General features: G+C 46.5%; 1 protein-coding gene across 2 annotated transcripts in view; it reads left to right on the forward strand.

Moving 5' to 3' along the window:
* Positions 1 to 23311, forward strand: part of PDE8A (phosphodiesterase 8A) — a 169603-nt gene that overhangs the window by 109272 nt on the left and 37020 nt on the right. Inside the window, exons 7-11 of one of the 2 annotated variants that reach the window (XM_021680680.1) lie at positions 7875 to 7953; positions 9517 to 9654; positions 14707 to 14795; positions 16372 to 16423; positions 16525 to 16567. In XM_021680680.1, coding sequence (XP_021536355.1) covers positions 7875 to 7953; positions 9517 to 9654; positions 14707 to 14795; positions 16372 to 16423; positions 16525 to 16567 — 401 coding nt within the window. The remainder of the gene's footprint in view (positions 1 to 7874; positions 7954 to 9516; positions 9655 to 14706; positions 14796 to 16371; positions 16424 to 16524; positions 16568 to 23311) is intronic. The other variant, XM_044918176.1, reaches the window with a different exon arrangement.

Consider the following 23311-nt stretch of genomic DNA (forward strand, 5'->3'; position numbering starts at 1 on the left):
ACTCCACTTGTGTGTCGGCTCTGCACCTCCCCATTGCCTTCAAGATAAAGTCCAAGCTCTAAGGTATGGCCTACACAGCTCTCTGTGGTGCGTCTTCTGCTTACTTCTCTGTCCCCATCTGCCATCGTGCCCTGCTTTGTTCTCTGCACCAGCTGGCAACCAAAGGGAAAAGTCCATTATCAAGGGCCATATGAAGATATAAAGGGAAGGAGATGTGGGGCTAGAGAGCTGGGAGAAATCCAGACTTGTGCTGCCGGATGTTAAAATGTGCTAACAAGGTATAAGAAGCACCTTTGTGTTACTGCTAGATCAGTTAACTGGAATGTAAAGTGTAGAAATAGACTTGAGTATATTTAAGAATTTAGCATATGATCAACATGGCAGCTTAGATCAACATGGAAAAGGGCAGACTTTTCAGTGAATAGAATTGTGACAACTTGTTAACTGCAAGGAAAATTAAGTTATATCTTGATCTCACACTTAACCCCAAAATAAATTCCAGTGACTTAGAGACTTGATGTTAAAAAGTAGGGCTACATGAGTACTAAAAATATAAGTGAGCATATGTAATTGGATGATGAAGTCTTTTTAAATTCAGCATGGCATAAAAGCCAGATTGGGTATAGGAAGAGAGTCAGATTGAGCACTATAAAAATGTTAAGCTTGTCTACAATTTCTTTTAAAAACCTTAAATAATGTTACATTTTTATTTTTATTTTAAAGATGTATTTATTTGAGAGAAAGAAAGCACACATGAACGGGAGAGGCAGAGAGAGAGGGACAGAGAATCTTAAGCAGAACTCGCTGCTGAGCATGGAGCCCGATGGGGGTGGGGGGCTCGATCTCACGATCCTGAGATCATGACCTGAGCCAAAACCAAGAGTCAGACACTTAGCTGACTCTGTCACCCAGGCACCCCAATAATGTTACATTTTTAGATAAATAACATACTGGGAAGAATATATCTGTAACATATAGGACAGACAGGTTAAAACCCAATAATGTAAAGAGCTTTGATGGATCAGTTGAAAAATGGAAACATCCAGTAGAAAGAATTAAAAAGGCCGTGATCAAGCAGTTCACAGGAGATATTAATGGCCAGTAAATGTGAAAAGATAGATATTCAGCTTCACTAGTAATCAAAGAAATGAAAATGAGAATGATACACTATTTTTTATTTACCAAATCTGCAAAAATTTTACAAAGAATGATAAAACCAAGTACGGCTTCTCACAGATCCATCTACTCTAAGCTTGTTATGTCAGAGTTGGGAACTTCTTTCTCCTTGTTTTTTGATTTTTTTTTTTTTTAAATAACAGCTTTATTAATATATAATTCACATTTCATCACTTGATTTTTATATACCAAGAAATAAAAGCTAATTTGTATTGGCTAAGATGCTTTGTTTTGTTTAGTGAGATAGTTTATTAATACCAGGAATAATGTAAAAGCATTGCTATTGTTAGTTTCCTTAATATTGTCTTTGCATTTTATGAACAAGTAGGCAGTTGCTTTCTTTTTTTTCATCTTCTGAGGCATATAAGAGAACTAAATTGGAAATAACCTAATTGTCCAGTGACGGGGGATTGTTGAATAAATTATGGTATAACTTTAAATAGAACCGTGCCATTTCTTTTCAGCTTTAATTAAAGAAGTCCCTTTAACATTTTTGGTACAGCTGATTTAGTGGTGATGAACTCCTTTAGCTTTTGCTTATCTGGAAAATTCTTTGCCTCTCTGTTCTGAATGGCAGCTTTGTCAGGTGGAGTATTCTTGGTTGCAGGTTTTTTCCTTTCAGCACCTTGAATAAGTCATGCCACTCCCTTCTGGCCTGCAGAGTTTCTGCTAAAAAATCTACTGATTTCTTCCAGCTGAAAAGAAATGGCACTAATTAATAATAAGAAAATACATGAAAGTAAAAATGTCACTGGAAAAGGTAAATATATAGTAAAGGTAGCAGATTAATCACTTATGAAGCTAGTATGAAGGTCAAAAGACAGAAGTAGTAAAATTAAGGAAAGCTACAATAATTAGTTAAGGGATACATAAAATAGTGTAAAATGTGACATCAAAAACAAAACGGGGGGTTAGTAAAAATGTATTTTTGGAACATGTTCAAATTTAAGTTTTTACCAACTTAAAATAGACTGTTAAATACATAGGACAATATATGTGAAATTCATGGTAACCACAAAGCAAAACTTACAGCAAATACACAAAAGAAAATGAGAAAGAAATCTAAACGTAACACTAAAGAAAGTTATCAAACCAGAAAGAAAGAGAAGAAAGGAACAGAGAGGAACTACAACAACATCCAGAAAACAGTGAACAAAATGGCAGTAAGTACTTACCCAATAATTATTTTAAATGTAAATAGATTAAATTCTCTGATCAAAAGGCATTATACTTGAATTAAAAATTAATAATTTTCGGGTGCCTGGGTGGCTCAGTTGGTTAAGCAACTGCCTTCGGCTCAGGTCATGATCCTGGAGTCCCGGGATCGAGTCCCGCATCGGGCTCCCTGCTCGGCAGGGAGCCTGCTTCTCCCTCTCCCCTCCCCCCTCTTGTGCTCTCTCTCTCTCTCTCTCTCAAATAAATAAATAAAATCTTAAAAAAAAAAATTAATAATTTTCAAAAAGACTCGTCTGTGTGCCTGCCTACAAGAGACTCACTTCAGAAGTAAGGATACACACAGAATGAAAGGGAAGGGATGGAAAAAGATATTCCATACTGGAAACAAAAAGAAAGCTGGCATAGCTATATTCATATGAGACAAAATAGACTTTAAAACAAAAGCTGTAATAAAAGAAAGGAAGGGCATTACATAATGATAAAGAGGTCAACCCAACAAGAAAATAGAACATTTATAAATATATATGCATCCAACATAGGAGCACCAAAATATATAAAGCAAATATTAACAGACATAAAGGGAGAAATTGACAATATAATCATAGTAGGGGACTTTAACACCCCACTTAAATCAGCGGATAGATCATCCAGACAGAAAATCAATAAGGGAACATTGGCCTTAAACAGTACAGTAGACCAGATGAACTTAATAGATATATACAAAACACTTCATCCAAAAGCAGCAAGATACATATTCTTCTCAAGTGCACATACAACATTCTCCAGGATAGATCATGTTAGGCCACAAAAGAAGTCTCAGTACTTTCAAGAAGATTGAAATCATAGCAAGCATCTTTTCTGACCACAGTGGTATGAAACTAGAAATCAGTTACAAGAAGAATCCTGGAAAAACCACAAAAATGTGGAGAATAAGCCAACACACTACTGAACAACCAATGGGCCATCAAAGAAATCAAAGGAGGAATTTTTAAAAATGCTCAGGAACAAATGAAAAAAGAAATCTATGGGATTGCAGCAAAAGTGGCTCTAAAAGGGAAGTTCGTAACAATACAGGCCTACCTGAAGAAACAAGAAAAATCTCGAACAATAACACTTTACACCTAAAGGAACCAGAAAAAGAAGAACAAACAAAGCTTCAAAGTTAGTAGAAGGAAGGAAATATGATCAGGGCAGAAAGAAATGAAATAGAGACGAAAAAGATCAGTGGAACTAAATGCTGGTTCACAGAAAAGATAAAATTGACGAACTTTTAGCTGGACTCACCAAGAAGAAAAAAGAGAGGGCTCAAATAAATAAAATCAGAAATGAAAGAGAACTTAGGATACCACAGAAATACAAAGAATTATAAGGGGACAACTATGTACAGTTATATGCCAACAAATTAGAAGAAATGGATAAATTCCTAGAAACATATAATCTTCTAAGACTGAATCATGAAGAGATAGAAAATCTGAATAGACGAATTACTAGTAAGGAGACTGAAGCAACAATCAAAAACCTCCCAACAATAGAGTCCAGGACCAGATGGCTTCACTGGTGAAATCTACCAAACATTCAAAGAAGAATTAATACCAGTTCTTCTCAAACTCTTCCAAAAAACAAGAGGAGGGAATTCTTCCAAACTCAGTTTATGAGGCCAGCATTACCCTGATACCAAAACCAGACAAGGATGCCACAAAATAGTAAAATGACAGACCAATATCCCTGATGAACATAGATGCAAAAATCCTTAACAAAATATTAGCAAACTGAGTTCAGCAATACATTAAAAGGATCATATACCATTTATTCTGGACCTACAGGGATACAGGGATGGTTCGATCTACAAATCAATCAACATGATACACCACATTAACAGAATGAAAGCTAAAAATCCTATGATCATCTCAGTAGATGTAGAAAAAACATTTGACAGAGTATAACATCCATTCATGATAAAAACTCTTCACAAAGTGCGTATGGGGAACGTAACTCAATGTAAGAAAGGCCATATATGACAAACTCACAGATAACGCCATACTCAGTAGTGAAAAACTGAAAGCTTTTCTTCTAAGATCAGAGGCAGGACAAGAATCCCCCCCCCCCAACACACAGACACTTTTATTTAACATAGTACTGGAAGTCCTAGCCAGAGCAATTGGCAAGAAAAAGAAATAAAAGGCATCCAGATTGGAAAGGAAAAGGTAAAACTGTCACTATTTGCAGATAAAATGTTACTATATAGAGAAAACCCTAAAGACACCACCAAAAAGCTACTAGAACTAATAAACAATTCACTAAAGTTCCAGGATGCAAAATCAATATACAAAATTCTGTTGCATTTCTACACACTAATAATGACCTATCCAAAAGAAAAATATATCCCATTTATAATTGCTTCAAAAAATAAAATACCTAGGAATAAATGATCAAGGAGGTGAAAAACCTGTACACTGAAAACTATAAGACATTGATAAAAGAAATTGGAGACTACACAAATAAATAGGAAAATATACCATGCTCTTGGATTGGAATAATTAATATTGTTAAAATGTCCATACTATGCAAAGCAATCTGCAAATTTAATGTAATCCCCATCAAAATTCCAATGACATTTTTCACAGAAGTAGAACAAATAATCCTAAAAACTTGTATGAAACCACAAAAGACCCTGAATAGCCAGTGGAATCTTGAGAAAGAAGAACAAAGCTGGAGGTACCATGCTCCCTGATTTCAAACTATACTACAAACCTTAGTAATCCAAACAGTACGGCACTAGAATGAAAACAGACACATAGATCAATAAAATAGAATAGAGAGCTCAGAAATAAACCCATGTTTATATGGTCAGTTAATCTACAACAGAAAAGGCTGGAATATACAATGGGGAAAGGACAGTTTTTTAAATAAATGGTTGTTAGGAAAACTGGACAGCTAAATGCAAAAGAATGAAACTGGACTCCTGTCTTAACCATATACAAAAATTAACTCAAAGTGCATTAAAGACTTGTATGTATGACCTGAAACCATAATACTCTTAGTAGAAAAATAGGTAGCAAGCTCTTTGACACTGGTTTTAGTGATTTTTTTTTAAATCAAATTCCAAAGGTAAGGGGACAAAAGCAAAAATAAATGAGACTACATCAAACTAAAAAGCTCCTGCACAGTGAAGGAGGCCATCAACAAAGCGAAAAGTCAACCTACTGAATGGGAGAAGATATTTGCTAATCATATATCCACTAAGAGTTTATATCCAACATATATAAAGAATTCATACAACTAAATAACAACAAAAAACTGATTAAGAATTAGGTGGAGAATCTGAATAGACATTTTGTTCAAAGAAGACAGATGGCCAATAGGCACATGAGAAGATGCTCAAGATCACTAATCCTCAAGGAAATTCAAGTCAAAATCACAGTGAGATATCACTTTATACCTGTCAGAATAACTAAAATCAAAAACACAAGCTACAGTGTTGACGAGGATGTGGAGAAGAAGGAACCTTCATGCACTATTGGTAGGAATGCAAACAGGTGCAGCACTGTGGAAAACAGGAGTTTCCTCAAAAAGGTTAAAAATAGAATTACTGTATGACCCAGTAATTCCACTATTAGGTATTTACCCAAAGAATACAGAAACACTAATTCAAAAAGATAGTATGCACTTCTGTGTTTACTGCAGCATTATTTACAACAGCCAATTATGGAAGTAACCCAAGTATCCATCAGTAGGTAAATGGATAAAAAAAAGATGTTTTACACACACACACACACACACACACAGGAATATTACGCAGCCATAGAAAGAATGAAATCTTGCCATCAGAGAAAGATAATTAAGTGAAATCTAAACAAAACAAATAAAACAAAACCAAACCTAGACGCATAAATACAGAGAACAGAGTGGTGGCTGCCAGAGGGGAAGGGGGTTTGGGCTGGTTGCCGAATTGATGAAGGGCATCCCAAGGCACAGACCTACAGTTATAACATAAGTACATCATGCAGATGTAATGTACATCATGGGGAATAGAGTCAAGTAATACAGTTGACCCTTGAACCATGCAGGGCTTGGGGCACTGACCCTTCATGCAGTTGAAAATCTGTGTATAACTTTTGACTCCCCAGAAACTTAAAGTACTAACAGCCTACTGTAGACTGGAAGCCTTATCCATAACATAACCAGTCAATTAACAGAGATTTTGTATGATATGTATATTATATACTGTGTCCTCACAATGAAGTAAGCCAGGGAAAAGAAAACGCTATTAAAAAGATCGTGGGAAGAGAAAATATATTTACAATACTGTATTTATTGAAAAAATCCACGTATAAGTGAACCCGTGTTGTTCAAGGGTGAGCTGTATTGTATTAATTTTGCATGGTGACAGATGATACCTAGACTTGCTATGGTGATCATTTGCAATGTGTACAAATGTCGAATCACTATGTTTTACACATGAAACTAATAGAATGTTATATGTCAACTATATTTCGTTAAAAAAGACTGAATTATCTTTCTGGTAACTGTAAAAAATACATTGTGATATGAATAAGCAGTCAAAGATTATACTGACAGATATATACGGAAACTGTCCTACAGATCTGTATCCGGTAGTTTATTAATAAAATTACAGTTGACCCCTGAACAACATGGGTTTGAACTGCACGGGTTCACTTATATGTGGATTCTTTTCAATAAATACCTATAAATGTATTTTCTCTTTCTTATGATCTGTTTACTAGCATTTTCTTTTCCTGAGCTTACTTTATTGTGAGGAACAGTATATAATACATAAAACGCACAAAATCTGTGTTAATTGACTGGGTTGTATTATGGATAAAGCTTCTGGTCTACAGGAGGCTGTTAGTACTTAAGTTTCTGGGGCGTCAAAAGTTATAGGCAGATTTTGGACTGCACAGGGGGTCAGCACTCTTAACCCCTGCCTTATTCAAGTTTAACTGTATGGTTATTTTTCTGGATTTTGTGATGATTATCATCTTTCTAAGATTGTAATTTGCTGTGATTTCTTTCCTCATTCCAAATACATATTCTTTTTTTACATTAAAAAAAAGAAATAATAACTACAAATGACTGACCGCCTCCTTTCTGTCGGACTCTGTGCAGGATGCAAGATGATTTTCTTCTCTCATGTAGTTCTCAGGAGGGCTCTTCAGATGGGGAGAAGGGAGACTCAAGAGGTTCAGTCCCGTGCATAGGGTCCCAGAGCTGGGGAACGGCTGAGCTTTGGCCTGGCGTCTATCCCACCTTGGTCCTCACGCAGGAATGGGGGCACCCATTGTATGTAGTCATGGTCCCAAGTAGCACAGTTGCGGAAGGTGTTTCTTTTTTCTTTATGCTTTTTAATATTTCCCTCCTCCTTTTTCTTGAGTTAGTATTTGTTACTTTTATCATCAAATGAAAAATACATTTAAATAAGTTAATGCAATAACCCAAGATTTGTATTATATTTTTTGTAGTATTTACATTAATCGGTCTTTTTTTTTTTCCTACCCATAAAGGGCTTGTAACTCAATATTCACTGCATTAGAGAGAAGTCAAGAAGCAATTGAAATTACAAGTGAAGACCACATTATACAGGTTTGTTATTTGGGAAGTTCATTTTTCTGAATTTCTGGGACTGTTTGTTCTTCTAGGATTGAACCCCACCAGTATGATCTTTTTTTTCTTTCTGAAGTTCAAGAGCCCAAGTTTTCCTTAGAGGATTATCAGAACAAAATTTATAAAATATGTACTTTAAAATAAGTTCCTTATAGATAAGAAAAGGTACTAATAATTACTTAAGGTGCTAGAAAATATTCTGTGGAAATACCACATTTGCATTTATTACTGTTCACCTTTTTGTTTGTTTATTCAGCAAGAGGAGACTTTTATCCAAAAGGATTACCACTGGAGTAGGAGGAGGCTCTGACCATAAGGTCTGCAAGCTCTTGCCTTTCTCACTGTTTTTGAAGATAGTTCACGCCTAAAGAAATTCACTAGAAACTATTCAGAATTTCCAGAATAACCTAGTAGTTGCTGAACAAATTACCCATTATTAGCAAAGCAGATTCATAAAAGCGGCTTAAGATAACGTAACTTGTACTTTTAGATAACAAAAGAGGGCTTGTACCAAGGAAATGCTCCTTTTGTCTGGGAATCAGCTGCACTTTGATGTCTGTTCTGAGCACTCCAGCTCTTCACTTTAATCTCACTTGAGCTTGCTCAGGAAGGAGCTGCCGATCGATTGCGGCTTTCAGGGGTCAGTGTCCTGAGAGGCAGCCTGGGCCAGTGCTGAGGGTACAGGCTGGTGGCAGGTGGGCCGCGGTTGCAGGCAGCTGCCACGCCTTCCTAGCTGAGCATCGCTGGGCACGTTCCTTAGTCTTTCTCAGCTGTACAGATGGGAATGATGGTCGTACTCACAACCACCTGCCTTTTGTCAGGAGGTTCTAAGTGGGTGAGTGTATGCAAAGTGCTCACTCCGGTGTCTGGCAAGGAAAATAGACCTTAAGCGATATCAGTTATTGCTTTATCATCATCACTATTTTATTATTATTACTATTAGCACATGCACAACTTTCCTATACGTTTTCTTCTAGTCTTGTGGTCCTCTCTGAAATTTAGCCATACGGCCTTGCATCTGTAAACATTTCCCAGTTCGTAGCCTGCTTTCCCAGCGCATTACTCATGTGTATCATATGAGAGCAGCAACCTAGAGGTTTCATTCCCATTAAACAGATACGCAGACTGAGACTTAGAGGGTTAAGTCACTTGCTGGAGGAGAGCCTGGGTGCTTCGCACTTCAGTCTGGTGCTTCATTCTACTATGTCATCATCCAAAAAGCCCTTTTGTAGCACCTCAGGCCTGTCTCCACGTGGCTTCTTTCCTCTGTTGGTGTTCAAGTGGGATGGGGCCAGCTCCTCTCTCTGGGGCCCCAGGGACCATGGCAGGAAGCCCAGCCAGGTGTCCCAGAGCAGAGGCTTCTCTGGACTCCAGGGATCTCCTGGGGTTATGCTCTTATGGCTTTAGAACTGTCACGGTAAGCTCCAGGCTCCTGAGCTTTCTGGGCAGAAAACATGATAGCTTGGGGTGAAAAGCCTTGATTGTCCTCTTTTCAAATTCTCTTTTAATTTGCTTGATGTTGTTTCTCTTGTCTCCCCCCAGTATGCAAATCCTGCATTTGAAACAACCATGGGCTATCAGTCAGGCGAATTAATAGGAAAGGAGTTAGCAGAAGTGCCTATAAATGAAAAAAAGGCTGATTTGCTCGATACTATAAATTCATGCATCAGGATAGGCAAGGTAAGTAAGAGGTCAGTACCTTTTTTACTTTCACGTAACAAAGAGGAAAGGAAGGAGACGTATTCGCTGAGTGTTGGTGCGTGCCAGGTGATCTGAGTCTTACTCTTCACAGAAGCCTAGGGGAGTGTCAGTGGTGTCATCCCTATTGTTCCCATTTTGCAGATGAGGAAACTAAGATCAAGAAAGTGTAGGATGTGATCAGCTATTATGCAGAATAACTTAGATTGACGCTTGAAATCAGTGTCTTCATCTTCGTAATAAGTAAATTGACCTTGCTAATAATGGATCATCTAAGTGGTAGATGTTGGCAAGTGGCTTAGGGTAGAGGATTGCCAGTGGGGTCAGAGTCTCAGAACGCATCTGAGCCCAGCAATTCTCTGAGCCTCGTGCACCTGTCCAGCCTTTTTTGGAATGTCTCCTGTGTGCCAGCACTCTGCTAGATTCTGGTGTAGAAAGAGGGGCAAAACATAAACAGCTGCCTTAGAGAACTCCTATTCCAGGCTGTGAACACAACAGGTCACATAATCACGGCGCTGGAGGGACAGACAGAAGGCAGGCAGGCTCAGTCTGAAAGGACATTTCTCGGAGTACTAGCTTCTGCCGCACCTCACTGTTAACTAGGTTTTCAGGTGTGATGACAAGGAAAAGGCTATTGCTTCTCATAGTCTTTCCTGCTGGGCTCTTTTTAACTTTAGGAAGTTGGGGAGAGACTATTAATCTGATCATTCAAAACACTTGAAACACTGGTGACCTGCTGTCTGGCCTGCTCCCCTGTGGCATCCGGCCAGCATCTTTCCCGTAGCCCAGCAGAGCATTCTGTCATGGGGGGCAGAAGGGCTCTGCAGAGCCTGTACCCCCACTTTACCTGGGCCCTTGAGACGCTGTTTGTGGGCTCGTGTCCCTTTGCTCTCCCGTGGCTCTGAGCACACCAGTTTGCCTTGCAGTGAAAACAAGGAGAGGGCAGGCTGGCTGTGAGGGCCCAGTGACCTACGCCCAGGGGAATAACAGGAGTAGGCACAACCCGAATCCCTTTCTGCCTCCACCTTTCTGTCAAGGATGATGATTTTCTTGCTGGCAAGAGGCAGGTCCTCTGGAAAGAGCAATGAAGGCTGAGATGGATGAAGAGCCCCTCAGGTGCTCAGGCATAGTGCCTGAGCTGGACTCCGGGTTCCCTCGCTCAGTTAGAAGGGGCGTCCTCAGAAGGCAGTGACCAAACAGCAGTCTTCCTGACCCAGCAGCCTTGGGGGGCTTTACCATGGCCTTCCCGATCCTGCTAGAGAAGGGGTCAGCCAGTGGTTTTGTTGTGAGGGTCAGGTGGGCATGAGCCAGAGAGGACGGCCCTCATGTGCCTCGATCTGGCCACAGGGACACCGAGGCATCCCACCCATCACTGAGGAGAGCGAGTGGAGATGGGGAGGGGCGGTTAGCGGATGAGCGCGAGGCCCTGGGGTCCATCCAGATCCGTGTGAACAGCGTCTCGCCTCCTAAGTGATGTTACTTGCACCAGGTACAAAGGGCCTCGAGCCTGAGCAACAGGAGACCTGTTCTCTAAAGTCTGTGTTTATCGTGAGCAGAGAATATGAAAGATTATCATATTGTCGACCTCAGTACCACTTTATTTCAAAAAGGAGCGTGGTTGTTTATTTGTCGTGTCTTGGAGTTCCTGGGGAGGCAGACGAGCAGCCACTTGTCCTCTGTCGCTACCCGGCTGGTTTGCTGGCAGCGCTGCAGCAGGGCTGGCCGCTTAGTTGGGCGGATTTTTTGAGGTGAAAGAATATATGGCCTTTCTGATTGAGTCTCCCTAGGGAGGGAGAAGCAGGGCTTGCTGAGGGGTCAGCCAGCCCTGGGTGACAGCAGCACTGGGCTCAGTGGAGAGAGCTCAGAGGTGCCCTGGGAACCAGAATGGGGACCCAGGCAGTGGTTAGGTGACGGGCAGGGGCTTCAGAGGGTCAGAGCCCAGGTGTGCCACTTGGGGGCGGAGAAGAAATTCTGATGTTCAGAGAGCCTGGCAAACACGGCTCTCCACAAACGCCCTCCACCTGTTGTTCTCAGCCTGCGGCTCCTCTCCGGGGTACATCGCTACTATGACATGACCTTGATCTTCAGCCTCCATGCTCATATGCTGCTTTGCATCCCCATGTATGTCCTTCCCGATTCCCTCCCTTTCCTCATCCCCAAGACTTCTCTGGCAAGGCTCTAGAACCCACGCTCTCCTCTTCTCACGCACCAGGGGCTCTTCCCTTGCAAATCGTGTCTCGTAGGTGCCGAGTAAATGTTGGGGGCTCGATGCCGGCCTGTAATCATGACGTTTGGCTGCAGAGCCCTCTAGCTTTTAGAAACTTGGAGCTCCCGTGGTACCTCTACTTTCCTCCCTCACAGGCTCCCCTCTTCTCCCGACTCTTCTTCACGTTTCCTCCCGGGTTTACCAGGGTTCTTCGTCCCTGCTGTGTTCCTCAGAAAGCTCCTTGTTAGCTGCTCTGCATAGATGACCCACTCCTCCCCACTTTTAGCCCCAGCTGCTCTCCAAGGTCTCGTGCAACTTCCTGGCATCATCTTGAAATCACCTTGTCTAACAGCGACTTTTCTCTCATCCCCATTAACCAAAAAACCCATGCTCTCCAGCCTCTGCCATCTCTGCTTGTTGGCTGGCCTCACACTTGCCTGGGCTTCCATTCCTGGAATGGTTTTACTTCCTCTCTACCCTTCAGTGTCCAGGGGGCCTCCTTCCCTGCCCTGGGCTGTGGTGGCTGAATCCAGTCAGGCCCCTTTGCCCTGGGACCTCCACCTCCAGTCAGCATACTCGACGCTCCCCAGGGGTTAGTCTGATCACACCGCTCCCCCAGCGTAGAGTTCACATTCCTTGGCCTGGCTGCAGGGATTCTACACTCTGACCTTGGCCTACCTTTTCCATTCGGGGAACAAAAGCCCCAGTGTCCCTTGACCGTTGACCATGTGCAGGCCCTGCGCAAGCCCTGGGGCCAGAGCAGCCCGATGACTGGGCACCCAGAGTGGGCTGTCTCAGAGAAGCCCAGCTCGGTGCTTAGCCTGCCCCAGAACAGAAGCGGGGTGTGGGCCTTAGTACAGTTCTGAGGGGACCCGGCCCGGGGAGGCCTGTGCAAAACCCCCTGGGCCGGAAACAGGCCATTTACTGAATGTTTGCTGTGTGTCCGACTTCGCTCAGACTTTCTGTGCATTACCAGATGTGATCTTCGTAATCGCATTCTAAGGTAGTACTGTGTTATTCTTAAGAACTAAAACTCATGTATTTGTGATAGGTCAATATTTTTGATAAGAAATATGATCTGTGGTAAGTAAGAAGTTCTTGTTTCTGTTAGTGACTGGGGAACTTACAGGCCCAGGTGTTCCCCAAGCAGAGGCACTGGCTCAGTTTCCCTGATCCTCAGCTGCACCGCTGAGCCCTGGCTGAACTGGCTTCTTAGTCCCCTGCTTGGGATCTGGTGGCTGCTCACGTCTATGCAGAAAGGATTGGAGGAGAAGGTCCTGCATATGTATTTTAAAGTGCTGATTGATGGATGGACTGAACCGGTCTCCCATTTTTCTCCTCTCTTTTGTATAACAGCTCTATTGAGAGAATTCTCCATTGAGAATAATTGAGAATTCACATACTATACAATTCGCCCATTTAAAGTCTACAGTTCACTGGTGTCTGGTCTATTCACAGAGTTTTGCAAACATCACCACAACCAATTTCCCCTATTTCTCTGGATAGTGAGCTTCAGAAGTAAGTCTTGTACCTGTCTGCGGCAGCCTCCTGTGGCGGATACGTGGGCTGTGCATACGGAAGGCAGGCGGTAGCTTCCTGCCTCGGAACCCCTGTTTAGCCCTTGCCTGGCACAGGCCAGTCTCCCCTCAGAACTGTAGTGCGTAAGACCCTCACCTCCCTTCTGCTCGGGGCCAGTAAGCATGGAGCTGGGCTCTCGGGCTGTCTCATACTTCAGTCCTTCCTTGGCGCACAGTGTTTTCAGAAGTACACCGGGGAGCGTCAGGAACCATCCTTTGCTTCTGTCAGAATGTCCTGGCTTCTGCTGCATCCACTTTCGTAGAGGAGCCTGAAGGGGAGATTCTCCTGTTGGCATTTGCATGCAGGTTGCCAGGCTGGAAGCATGGAAGATTCCAGAACGGACCCTGTGTAAGGGTCTGGACAGGAGATTTGAGCTAGCCACCGAGGCTGCCGTGGTGGTCTGCTTCCTGCCTCGGTCAGCCCCAGGTCCTAAGGGATCTAGAAGGTCAGGAAGGTTAGGGAACACCCTAAGAGTTGAGTGTCCTGCAGTGGATTTTAGGGCTATTTCTAGCTTAAGCACCTTGGTGACTCTTGGAGGAATTCAGAACGTTTTAGGTGGTGACAAAACCCAGCTCCGTCCCAGGCTTCTCTGCACTTCCCAAGAGTAGGGGTACCACCCCCAGCCCCCGTTCTCACTGTGGTCATGGCCTGCGCACACCTCCTCTTGCAGACTGTGGTTTCACTCTAAAGGGATCCATGCGTATTCTGTCTGATCGTGAGAGCACGGCTGATGTAGCTGTGGCCCTGGCTTTTAAGGTCTCACCGATTTCTCCTCCCTGAGTCCGGACCTGTCTGTGCTCCTCCTCCACCTCCCTCACATGTCCCAGAGGGTGGTAGCAGGCCACTGTGCTCGTGGCAGCAGAGGTGGCCCCTTCTCTGCCCCTGTCCCGAGGTTTGCCGCCTCCCAGATGCAGGGGCAGAGGCCATGCCACTCCTCCACTGCAGCAGGCAGGGGCTCGGAGAGTGCGAGGAGCCTGGGCGCTGCAGCCACGGAGCATTCTTCACTCGTGGGCCCAGGCCCTCTTTTGCCAGCAGACAGCCCCTGAAAACCTGTGACCACTCACACCGTGGCGAGCTGGCGTTTGGACTCAGGGGAAAGGGTCACATACCCAAAATTGTGTTTGTGGTTGGGATAATTTTTTATCCTAATTGCTTTAGCCATGGTAAATGAATCAGAACCTGAAGTGGAAGATGTTCTTGGGTTTATGTTTTGAATGCACGGTATGATGGTGCTTACATTCCATTTATAGGAGTGGCAAGGAATCTACCACGCCAAAAAGAAAAATGGAGATAATGTGCAACAAAATGTGAAGATAATACCTGTCATTGGACAGGGAGGGTAAGTGGAAAAACCAGGTACTCCAGTCAACATGCCACGTTTGGCTTAGTGCAAAATTTGCTCTGAATACTTCAGTAAGCTAAGAACTGCATGCAGATATTTAAAAGACTTGTCACAAGGTCAGGTGTCATCAGAGAACAGCCTTCCAGGTTACAGCATCTTCATGGCTGCAGCCTGACCCCCCCCCCCCACCGCCCCCAGCTTGCGGCCCAGAGCCACCAGGCTCCAGACCGTCTTGCTTCCGCTGCATGGACCAAGAGAGACTGAAGTATTCCCATTAGAATGTCACGTTATTAAGCTGTGTGGTAAGAACACTGACTGGTAGACTCCCTATCTTTAAAAGATTTTTAGCTAATTTGAAAGCCTGTGTATTATTTCTGCGTAAACCTATCAGACTAGATAAAGGTATTTAAAATCCTCCCATTTATAGCAACTCTCATATAAAACAGATGTGACTACAGATTGCAAAGTATTATATATCAGGAGCCTAAAAATTTCATATGGTTTGTCTCAGAATCTCTCTTAAATAATATGAACAATGGGAACTTATGAATATGAATTACAGGACACCCAACAATAAAATATGCAACTGTTAGAAATGATCATAGAAAATTAAGTGGTAAGGAAAAATGCTGAAGATAAACACAAAAATCAAACTGTAAAATCATACCTAGTGTATGATCGCTCTCCTAAAAAGGAAGGAAAGAAAAGAGCAGGAGGAGATGTGGCAGTGGTGGTAACAGCAGGTGCTGCCCTTTCTCGAGCTCGTCCCTCAGTGGGCGGGCTCTCGGTGCCCTCCTACGCACACACTGTGGCCTGGGCACTGTGATCATCTCCATTTTACAGATGAGGAAACTGAGGCCCGAGGCGGGAGGTTTCTGGCCCAGGGTCCGCCGCCGGCGCTGGGCGGAGCGGGGCCACCCAGCTGACTGCAGGGCCCCCTGTTTCGCTGCCCGTTGGCGATGGCCTCAGGGAGGTGGGTCTGTGTGGGCTCTCTGTCCCGATCTTTGCCTTTTTATGTCCTTCTCCAAATTTTTTTTTGCGATCAGTAGAGGGCTTTGACGATCCAGGGGAAAAACTGGAAAAGTGGAAGGCCCAGTAGGTGAGTGAGGAGTCCAGTCGGCAGTGCGTGGTTGTAGATCCCCGCTGGCGAGCTCAGTGTGGCCTGTGGTGCCGCCCTGAATGGCAGTGAGAGCGGCGTCCACTGGAACCTGAGGAGGAACGTCCGTACAAAGGGCTGTGAAAATGAAAACATGCTAAGGAATGAAAGGCTTTTGGTTGGTTAACATGCAGTCCATTGTTTAAAACACCAGTATTTTTTATTGTATGTTGTGAAGACTTGGAAGAATTGTGTTGTTTTCACTGAAGAGTCCACTTCTGTTCGGCACAGACACCAGAGGATGCTTGTAGACTCTCGCCTTTTTATTGGTGGCCTTGGCCACAAACAATAGAAATGCTCCCCTCAGAGCATTTTGTAGACTGTGAAAGAGAGATGCTCTTTCATAATAAAAATGAGCTGCATACCCATCAGACTAGGGAGCCAGGAGAGAAATAACGCCTTGTTTTCTACTTGCAGAAAAATTAGACACTATGTGTCCATTATCAGAGTGTGCAATGGCAGCAATAAGGTAGGTAAGGGGAGCCCTGGGGACCCCAGGGGTGCCCAGCAAGATTCCCCCGATTGCGTGACTAGACAATCAGAACTAATGGCTTTTACATTCATTTTTAGGCTGAGAAAATAACTGAATGTGTTCAGTCTGACACTCACACAGGTATGGTGCTCCACGTTCATTCTTAGGGGTCATCAGGCTTGTGAAAAAGCTAAAGCCAGGCCCTTACTCTGCCAAGCTCGCCTTGTGCACAGGGGGGACTGTATCTTCCCAGCACCGCGGCAGCGTGTCTCTCCCTAACTGCCCAGTATGGTTGATGAGCCGAAGGGCCTGAGCACTCGTGGGCATTCTGACAGGCATCCTGGGGTGGGTCTCAGCCTCTGAGGGGAGAACTGGTCACCTCAGATTCATGAACTTGCGTCAAGAGGTGTGGAGGGAAGAGTGACTTGTTGGCCTCACCTGCAGTTGACGAGGCAGCAGTGCTGAGTGTCAGACTACAGACAGTACTCGAGCAGGACATCTTCACCCCCTGACCGTAGTCCCCTCCAGCCCATGGGGCGGTAGCTGGACCCCATCAGACTTGGCTCATCTCGTATCTGTCCCGTTGTGCCTCAGACACCACCCACTCGCTCGTCCCCACGTCTGTGTTCCCGCGCATGTTTTTCCCTGGCCCGGAATTGCCCGTTTCCCTCAAGCATGTGCCGGGGCCTCAGCTAGCCGCCTTCCTCCTCGGGCGGTCGCCGGTGAGAGGCCAGCCTGTGATGGTGCCGAGCTCCTGGAGCTCCACACCCGAGGCTCTGCGTCACACCCAAGGAGCCTCCATCCCTCAGCTGTTAGGGACGTGCTCTCTGCAGTACCAGAACATTATTCATTCATTCCAGGAATGCGTCCCTTGTGTTTTTCTGAGCATTTACTGTGCATAAAACACCCTGCTAAGTGCTTAAATGACAGCACATTTAATTGAAGCCTTGCAGTGAACCAGTGGGGTAGACATTTTGTGGCTGAAGGTCCCTTTTTACAGGTAAGGAAACTGCAGGGCTAATTCGCCCAAGGATTGTCCGTCTAGGACACAGAGCTGGCATTGGAATGCTGATGGCCAGCTCCAAAGCTCTGAAGCACACACTGGGCAGCTCCCTCCAGGGGCAGGCAGGGCTTTGACCTGGAAAGAAGAGCGACTGTCCATAGGGGACAGAGCAATGATAAGAAGTGATGAGTAGTGGGTGGGAAAGGGCTAGTGGTACCATGATGACCTAGAGGAGGGGAAGGTTCCAGTTAGGGGAGGTAGACTCGAACAAGGAGAGGCGTGTGGAAGGAAAGCATCCCAGAAATAAAAACAGTCCTAGAAGAGGGAAAGGTCAGAGCATGTTTGAGAAAGAGCAGGAATAAAATTTGACTGATCGGCGTGGAAAGGGGAGTTGGGATTGTGAAGGATCCCTGGATGCCAGGTAGGAGATGAGGATTTTCATCTGTAGGCAGTGGGAGTCTGAGGACTTTTGAGCAGGGAGTAGTGTGCTGACTTCTGAGCTCTAAGAACCTCGTAGAACAGTATGGAGCAGAGATTCCATAGAAGGAGGGACCAGAGACAGGCATACCAATAATGCCGCAGGCTAGAGGAGAGAAAGCAATGGCCAAGGCATTGCAAGGTGCTGACAGGAGGAAAAGGGGAGTGGATGGATGGTGGTGGGACCAGAGGGAGGGAGGCAGGAAGGAGTCGTCGGAGAGGCAGTTTGTAGGTCTGGAGATGCAGGGCATGGCCCTAGGGCTGGGCAGGATGGATTTGGAAAGTGTTCCTCGTGAGGTCCGGGGTTTGTGTGTTCACTCATCTCTTCGCTCTTTCTACCACTTTCTGTTGCATACCGGCGCCCTTGTCCCTGTGTTCTGCAAAGAGGTGGGGACTGGAGATGTAAACTTGCTGGCCAGCAAAGCATTCACAAGTAACTTAGGTGTGGACGTGACGAAGTGGAGCCCAGGGGGGTACGGGGGGGCGCAGGCTTCGAGGTTACTGAGGAAGACATGGCAGGACAGGAGCAGGGAAGCCAGTTCCTGGAGACCCACGGGCACTGGGCTCAGAGAGGGAGCGGGGAGCCGGAATGAGTTACTGAAGTCGGGGAGGGGAGAAGGGGAAGCGTGGATCGTGGTCCCAGCCGGCCACACACACACAGGAGGGCAGAGGCAGAGGCCGAGAGGGACCTTGGCTTTTGCATCCCGGAACACACTTATGACCTGTGGAAGTGCAGGGTCAGGAGGGCCAAACTGTAGGGCCGGAGGGGTCAGGATGGGGGCCACACATGTAGGCCTCTGCCAGGACAGTGACCCTTACACTGCAAGATCATGGGGTGCCTTTACTTGGATTTTTTTTTTTTCTTCCGGAAGAGCCCTGTGAAGTAGGCCTGGCTGTTATTAAGACCTCTTTATTACAGAGAAGGAAACTCGGTTTCTGAGGGTCAGAAGGCTTCAGTGCCACCTCAGTGTCGGGCAGGCAGGAAACGGCAGAGGGGGGACTGGAAGGCAGAGTCAGTGACACAGTGCTCGGTGTTAGGCAAGGAAGGACTCCCTGACTGCATCCGTGCTGGGCCGTTCTGTCAGCCCACTTTGTGATCAGTGCCCACTGTGGAGTCTTCCCATCGCAGCCCGCTGAGCTGGCTGACTGTCAGGTCTCCCTCCCGTCCCTGGCAGCATACCCACCTTGATGTCCCAAAGACTGCCGAATGTCTTGCCTTGGGAAGGCAATGACGCCGTCGTAGGCCCCGGACCAGCCACAACCCTTGGTTTTACACACAGCACAAGCCCTTCTAAAGCAGAAAAGGAGTTCCTCAAAGGAAATAGGGGGGCTCACAGTTGCACTAAAAAGCTTAAGAATCAGTCGGAGAAGAAGGGCAGGAATGACAGGAAGCTGGGCGGCCACCCCTTCTGTGGAAGGCGTGCCCTGTTGCTGCCACCACCGTGGCAGAGTGGTTCCCCCACAGCCCTGCTGCCCTGGCCCACCAGACTCCGGCGGAAGCACTCATCCGGCCGGCCTGGGTCACTATCCGCTCTGTTGCTGACACAGAATGGAGTAGGGGGGGGGGTCTCTCGCCTTCCCCCTTCTGTAGTGGCCGTCATGAGAAAGGGGATTCTGGGGGTCCAGGAAAATAATATGTTCCCAGCACCTGGCCCCTTTTTCCTGGCCTCTGTATTGTTTTCACATGATACTGAGTCTCAGCCAAGACACTCAATGTGGCAGCTGTCCACTCTGTAAACCTGCAGGTGGTCTGGACCGAGCCCGGAACCTGGCTTCAGGCAGCCAGAGATGAACATGGGAGTTCACTGTCAGATGGACGGGGGCAATAATTTGCATAGACTGTCCTTTGTACCACAGCGGGGGTGAACTGGGAAGCACTTCCCAGCAGTGATGACATGGTTGAGCCCGTGTCTGGGACAGAGGGAGGGGTCAGCCCAAGGACAGGAAGAGCATTCCTGGAGGGACGAGCTGCACGCACAAAGCCATCGAGACAGGCGAGGCTGAGTCAGGCCAGCTTGGATTTCATCCTGTAAACAGAGGAGGGCCGGGGAGTCTTTCCTTAAATAGGTAAGTGAAAAGGGGTCCCTTCCAGTAAAGATAGTCATGGTGATGGTGTGGAGAAAAGAGGCAAAGAGACTGGATTCGGAGATACTTCGGTATAATCAGTCCTGGGAAGCAGCTCAGTATGAGGGATGAAGGGAAAACACTAGAGAATGTCCCTACAGTTTCTAGCTTGGCCACTGCATGATGTGAATGAAACTAAGAAGTACAGGAGAGAGAGCAGGTTTGTGCAGGGAGAATTCAGCGAGTTTAGATTTGAACTTGGTCCATCTAGGGTGCCTGGAACGGCCCTGTGGAGCTGTCCAGTGGCATACGGAGAGGCCAGGGCCATGGGGCAGCGCTCCTGGTGAGAGGAGGGGAGGGAGGCAAGAAGACAGCTCTGTGCATGGGAGCCCAGCAGTAGCAGACAGGGGATGTGGAAGTCATTCATGCAACCAGCATTCCGTGCACAGCCACCACGTGCCAGGCAGTGTGTGTCTCTGCTGGTGAGAAACCTGCAGTCTGTGTTTCATGGGTAGGGGGCGGGGTAGCGCAGAGGATGAGGTGAGGGGCAGGAACGGCCTCCCCAGTACCGTGACAAGTGGCAGGCCGGGCAGCATGGCCTGGGGCGTCAGCGTCTCTTACAGGTACTCCCGGGTGCTGCAGGGTCGGGCCTGTGGACACAGGCCTCCTAGACCGCTGGCGGGACTTGGGGCGCTGCTCTGCATCTGGAGCAGGCAAGCTTTCTCCGGCGGTGGAGGTAGAGAGGCCAGGGAGAAGGAGGGCTGACCAGGAGCTGGCTTTTGGGAGGTCGGTGGTCCCAGGGCAGAGCAAGCATTCCATATAATGCTTGAACTGTTGGGAGGGTCCCGGAAAGTTCTCTGAAAGTCTGCTGTGTTCCCGGCAAGTCCTGCCGGACACCTAGTTCTCGGCTTCCCCATCTTCTCCTTCCAGAGCACCCGTTGCTGTAGGAATGGAGGCAACTGCTGTTCGCATGAATGCCTGCCACCCTGACTGCTGCTCCCCGGTTCCCTGGATTTACTGCTCAAGCGGTGGGTGGTGTGGAAGGATCATGTTTGATGCAACAGGAAATCGAGAGCAGAGAGCTGAAGTCACAGGTGGTGCTGAGCCCACGCCCTGGTATTTGGAGGCCTACTAGCCTTCTGTCCATTAATAGGCCAGGTGCCTCGAGCACTCCATATTTGTGGTGCACTCACTAGGTGAGAGGGCCTGGACTCGTGCTCCTTCAGGGCTTGCCGTCTGGCTGTGAACCCCACATTCATCCCCCAGTGGTCCCCGAGTCAGCTTCTGAGAGTCGGCCACCGCCAGCAGGTGCAAGCTGTTTGAGATTGGTCTACGCGGTGCTGCCAGGCTCCAGCGGGGAGCAGGGACCTCACTGAGGCTCTTGGGAGCAGGAAGATGGAGTATATACATAGCGATAAAATAACTTTGAAATGTTCGGTACAAATGAGAGCCTGGAAAGCCTGCTTCTCTCCTTCCACTTTTGCCATATTCTGGTCCTTGGTACACGCAGTGCATTTCCTTCTCTGCAGCCACATCTCCACAGGCACAAGCAGCTTCCTCCTCCTGGAAATGCCGCCGCCTCTTCGTGGCTCTGTGTACAAAACCTAACTTACCTGCTCTCTGCCCCCCTTTCCCAGAGGAGAACCTGCCTTTTCTCCTTGGGACTCCCTTCTGCCCTTCAAAGCTATTACTGTACCTCCTAGTTCACCTGCCTTTGTTTCCCTCCATCCCAGCCTGATTGTGGACCTGGACCATACCTTATTTGTCTTTGTATCCCTAATGCCTGGTGTAGGGCCCGGCACAGGGGAGGTGCCCAGTGACTGTCTGTGGATGGCTACAAGGGAGAAGCATGCAAGAGCCACCTCGTATGTTCAGTGCCGTCTTACCAGGTGGCTGTGGGGATGTAATCTCCATGGAGCTCAGAGGAAGGAGACAGGCCAGGGTCTGTTTCTGGCTGGAGGGGGGTGGGGGGATGTTCCACTTTGAGGGAGTGAGCATCTGGACAGAATACGGCGGGACTGTCCTGTCCTTGACTGGCAGCCAGGAAGCAGATCGGTTTGAGCTGCAGTACTTTGACCCATGCTGCCCACAGAGAATGGAATGAAGGGGACAAGGTTGGGGACTGTGGTACCAGTGAGGGAGGCTGTCATTCTAATCCAGAGGAGGATGGTGAGTGTCTGAGCTAGGACAGGGACAGAGCAGGAGTAGATTGAAGACCTAGTTAGGAGATAAAATCTGTAGATTGAGCTGGGCAGTTGCGGGAGAAGAAGGGAGAAGTGCATGACTTGTTTCCAACTTCAGCAGATCTGGGGGAAGATGATGAGTGCGCTGGAAGTGCCTGGGGTGTCCGACGGGAGGTGGCTGGTGGCCAGTTGAGATAGGAGTCTGGCTCTCAGGAGAAGCCTGGGATGAGACAGCAACACAGCAGCTAGTTAAAGCTGCAAGAAGAAATGAGATCTCCCAAGGAGATGCATTGTCTGGGAAGACCAGAAGAGCTAAGGACAAAACCTTGGGATCAAGGAGAGGGGAACCATGAAGAGGGGGGCTGAGGAAGAGGGAAGTTAGGAAGGAAGAGTAAAGGGACAGATGGAGAACCAGGAGTTTCCAGAAAGACTGGTCAGTGTGTCTAGTACCATAGTCAAGTCAGGTAAGAACTGAACTGTTTCCTTCCGATGTAGCAACAAGGAGCTGAGCAGATGTAGCCCGCGGGTGGGAGGCTCAGCGAGCGCGCCGGCTCGGTGATTGCTCATCAGCAGGGCAGCTCCCGGTTTCGACGTCTGTGAGATGGGGACAGGTTGGAGAGGCTCAGCAGTATGTGTAACACCCAGCAGGTGCCCGGAGGAGGGGGCTGGAAGGAAAGTCAGCTCTGCCTTATCATTGATTGGCATGGGGTCAGGGGGAGAGAGGAGTCAAAGACAGCCCCTCTTGGGAGCCTGGAAGAGCAGTGGCCCCGCTCACAGGAAGTGGGGGCAGCAGGGAGAAAGACAAACTGTCATTTGAAATAGACTCCAAACTAGTGTTCCCTATACCATGCTTGAAAAGAGAGATACATTCTTCCCTGGGACATTTTAAAACATGTACTGTAAAAAAAAATTTTTTTCCCTTTGGGGCAAGGATGGGTGACAATCAAAATTTTTTCACCATTTTACTTGATTATATAGAAGTGTAATAGGAAAAATTTTCCTGAGTTGATTTCTTCTAGTTTTTACTTTACATCACAGGACTCTGTAATTATGTAATCTGGAACCTGTAAAGCACTTGTTTATGACTGTACCAGTTGGGACATTTTGAGAAAGTCACCCCCTCCCCCCCCCCCCCCCCCCCCCCCCCCCCCCCCCCCC

This window comes from Neomonachus schauinslandi, chromosome 9 (genome assembly GCF_002201575.2).
Source record: "Neomonachus schauinslandi chromosome 9, ASM220157v2, whole genome shotgun sequence".
NCBI lineage: Eukaryota > Metazoa > Chordata > Mammalia > Carnivora > Phocidae > Neomonachus > Neomonachus schauinslandi.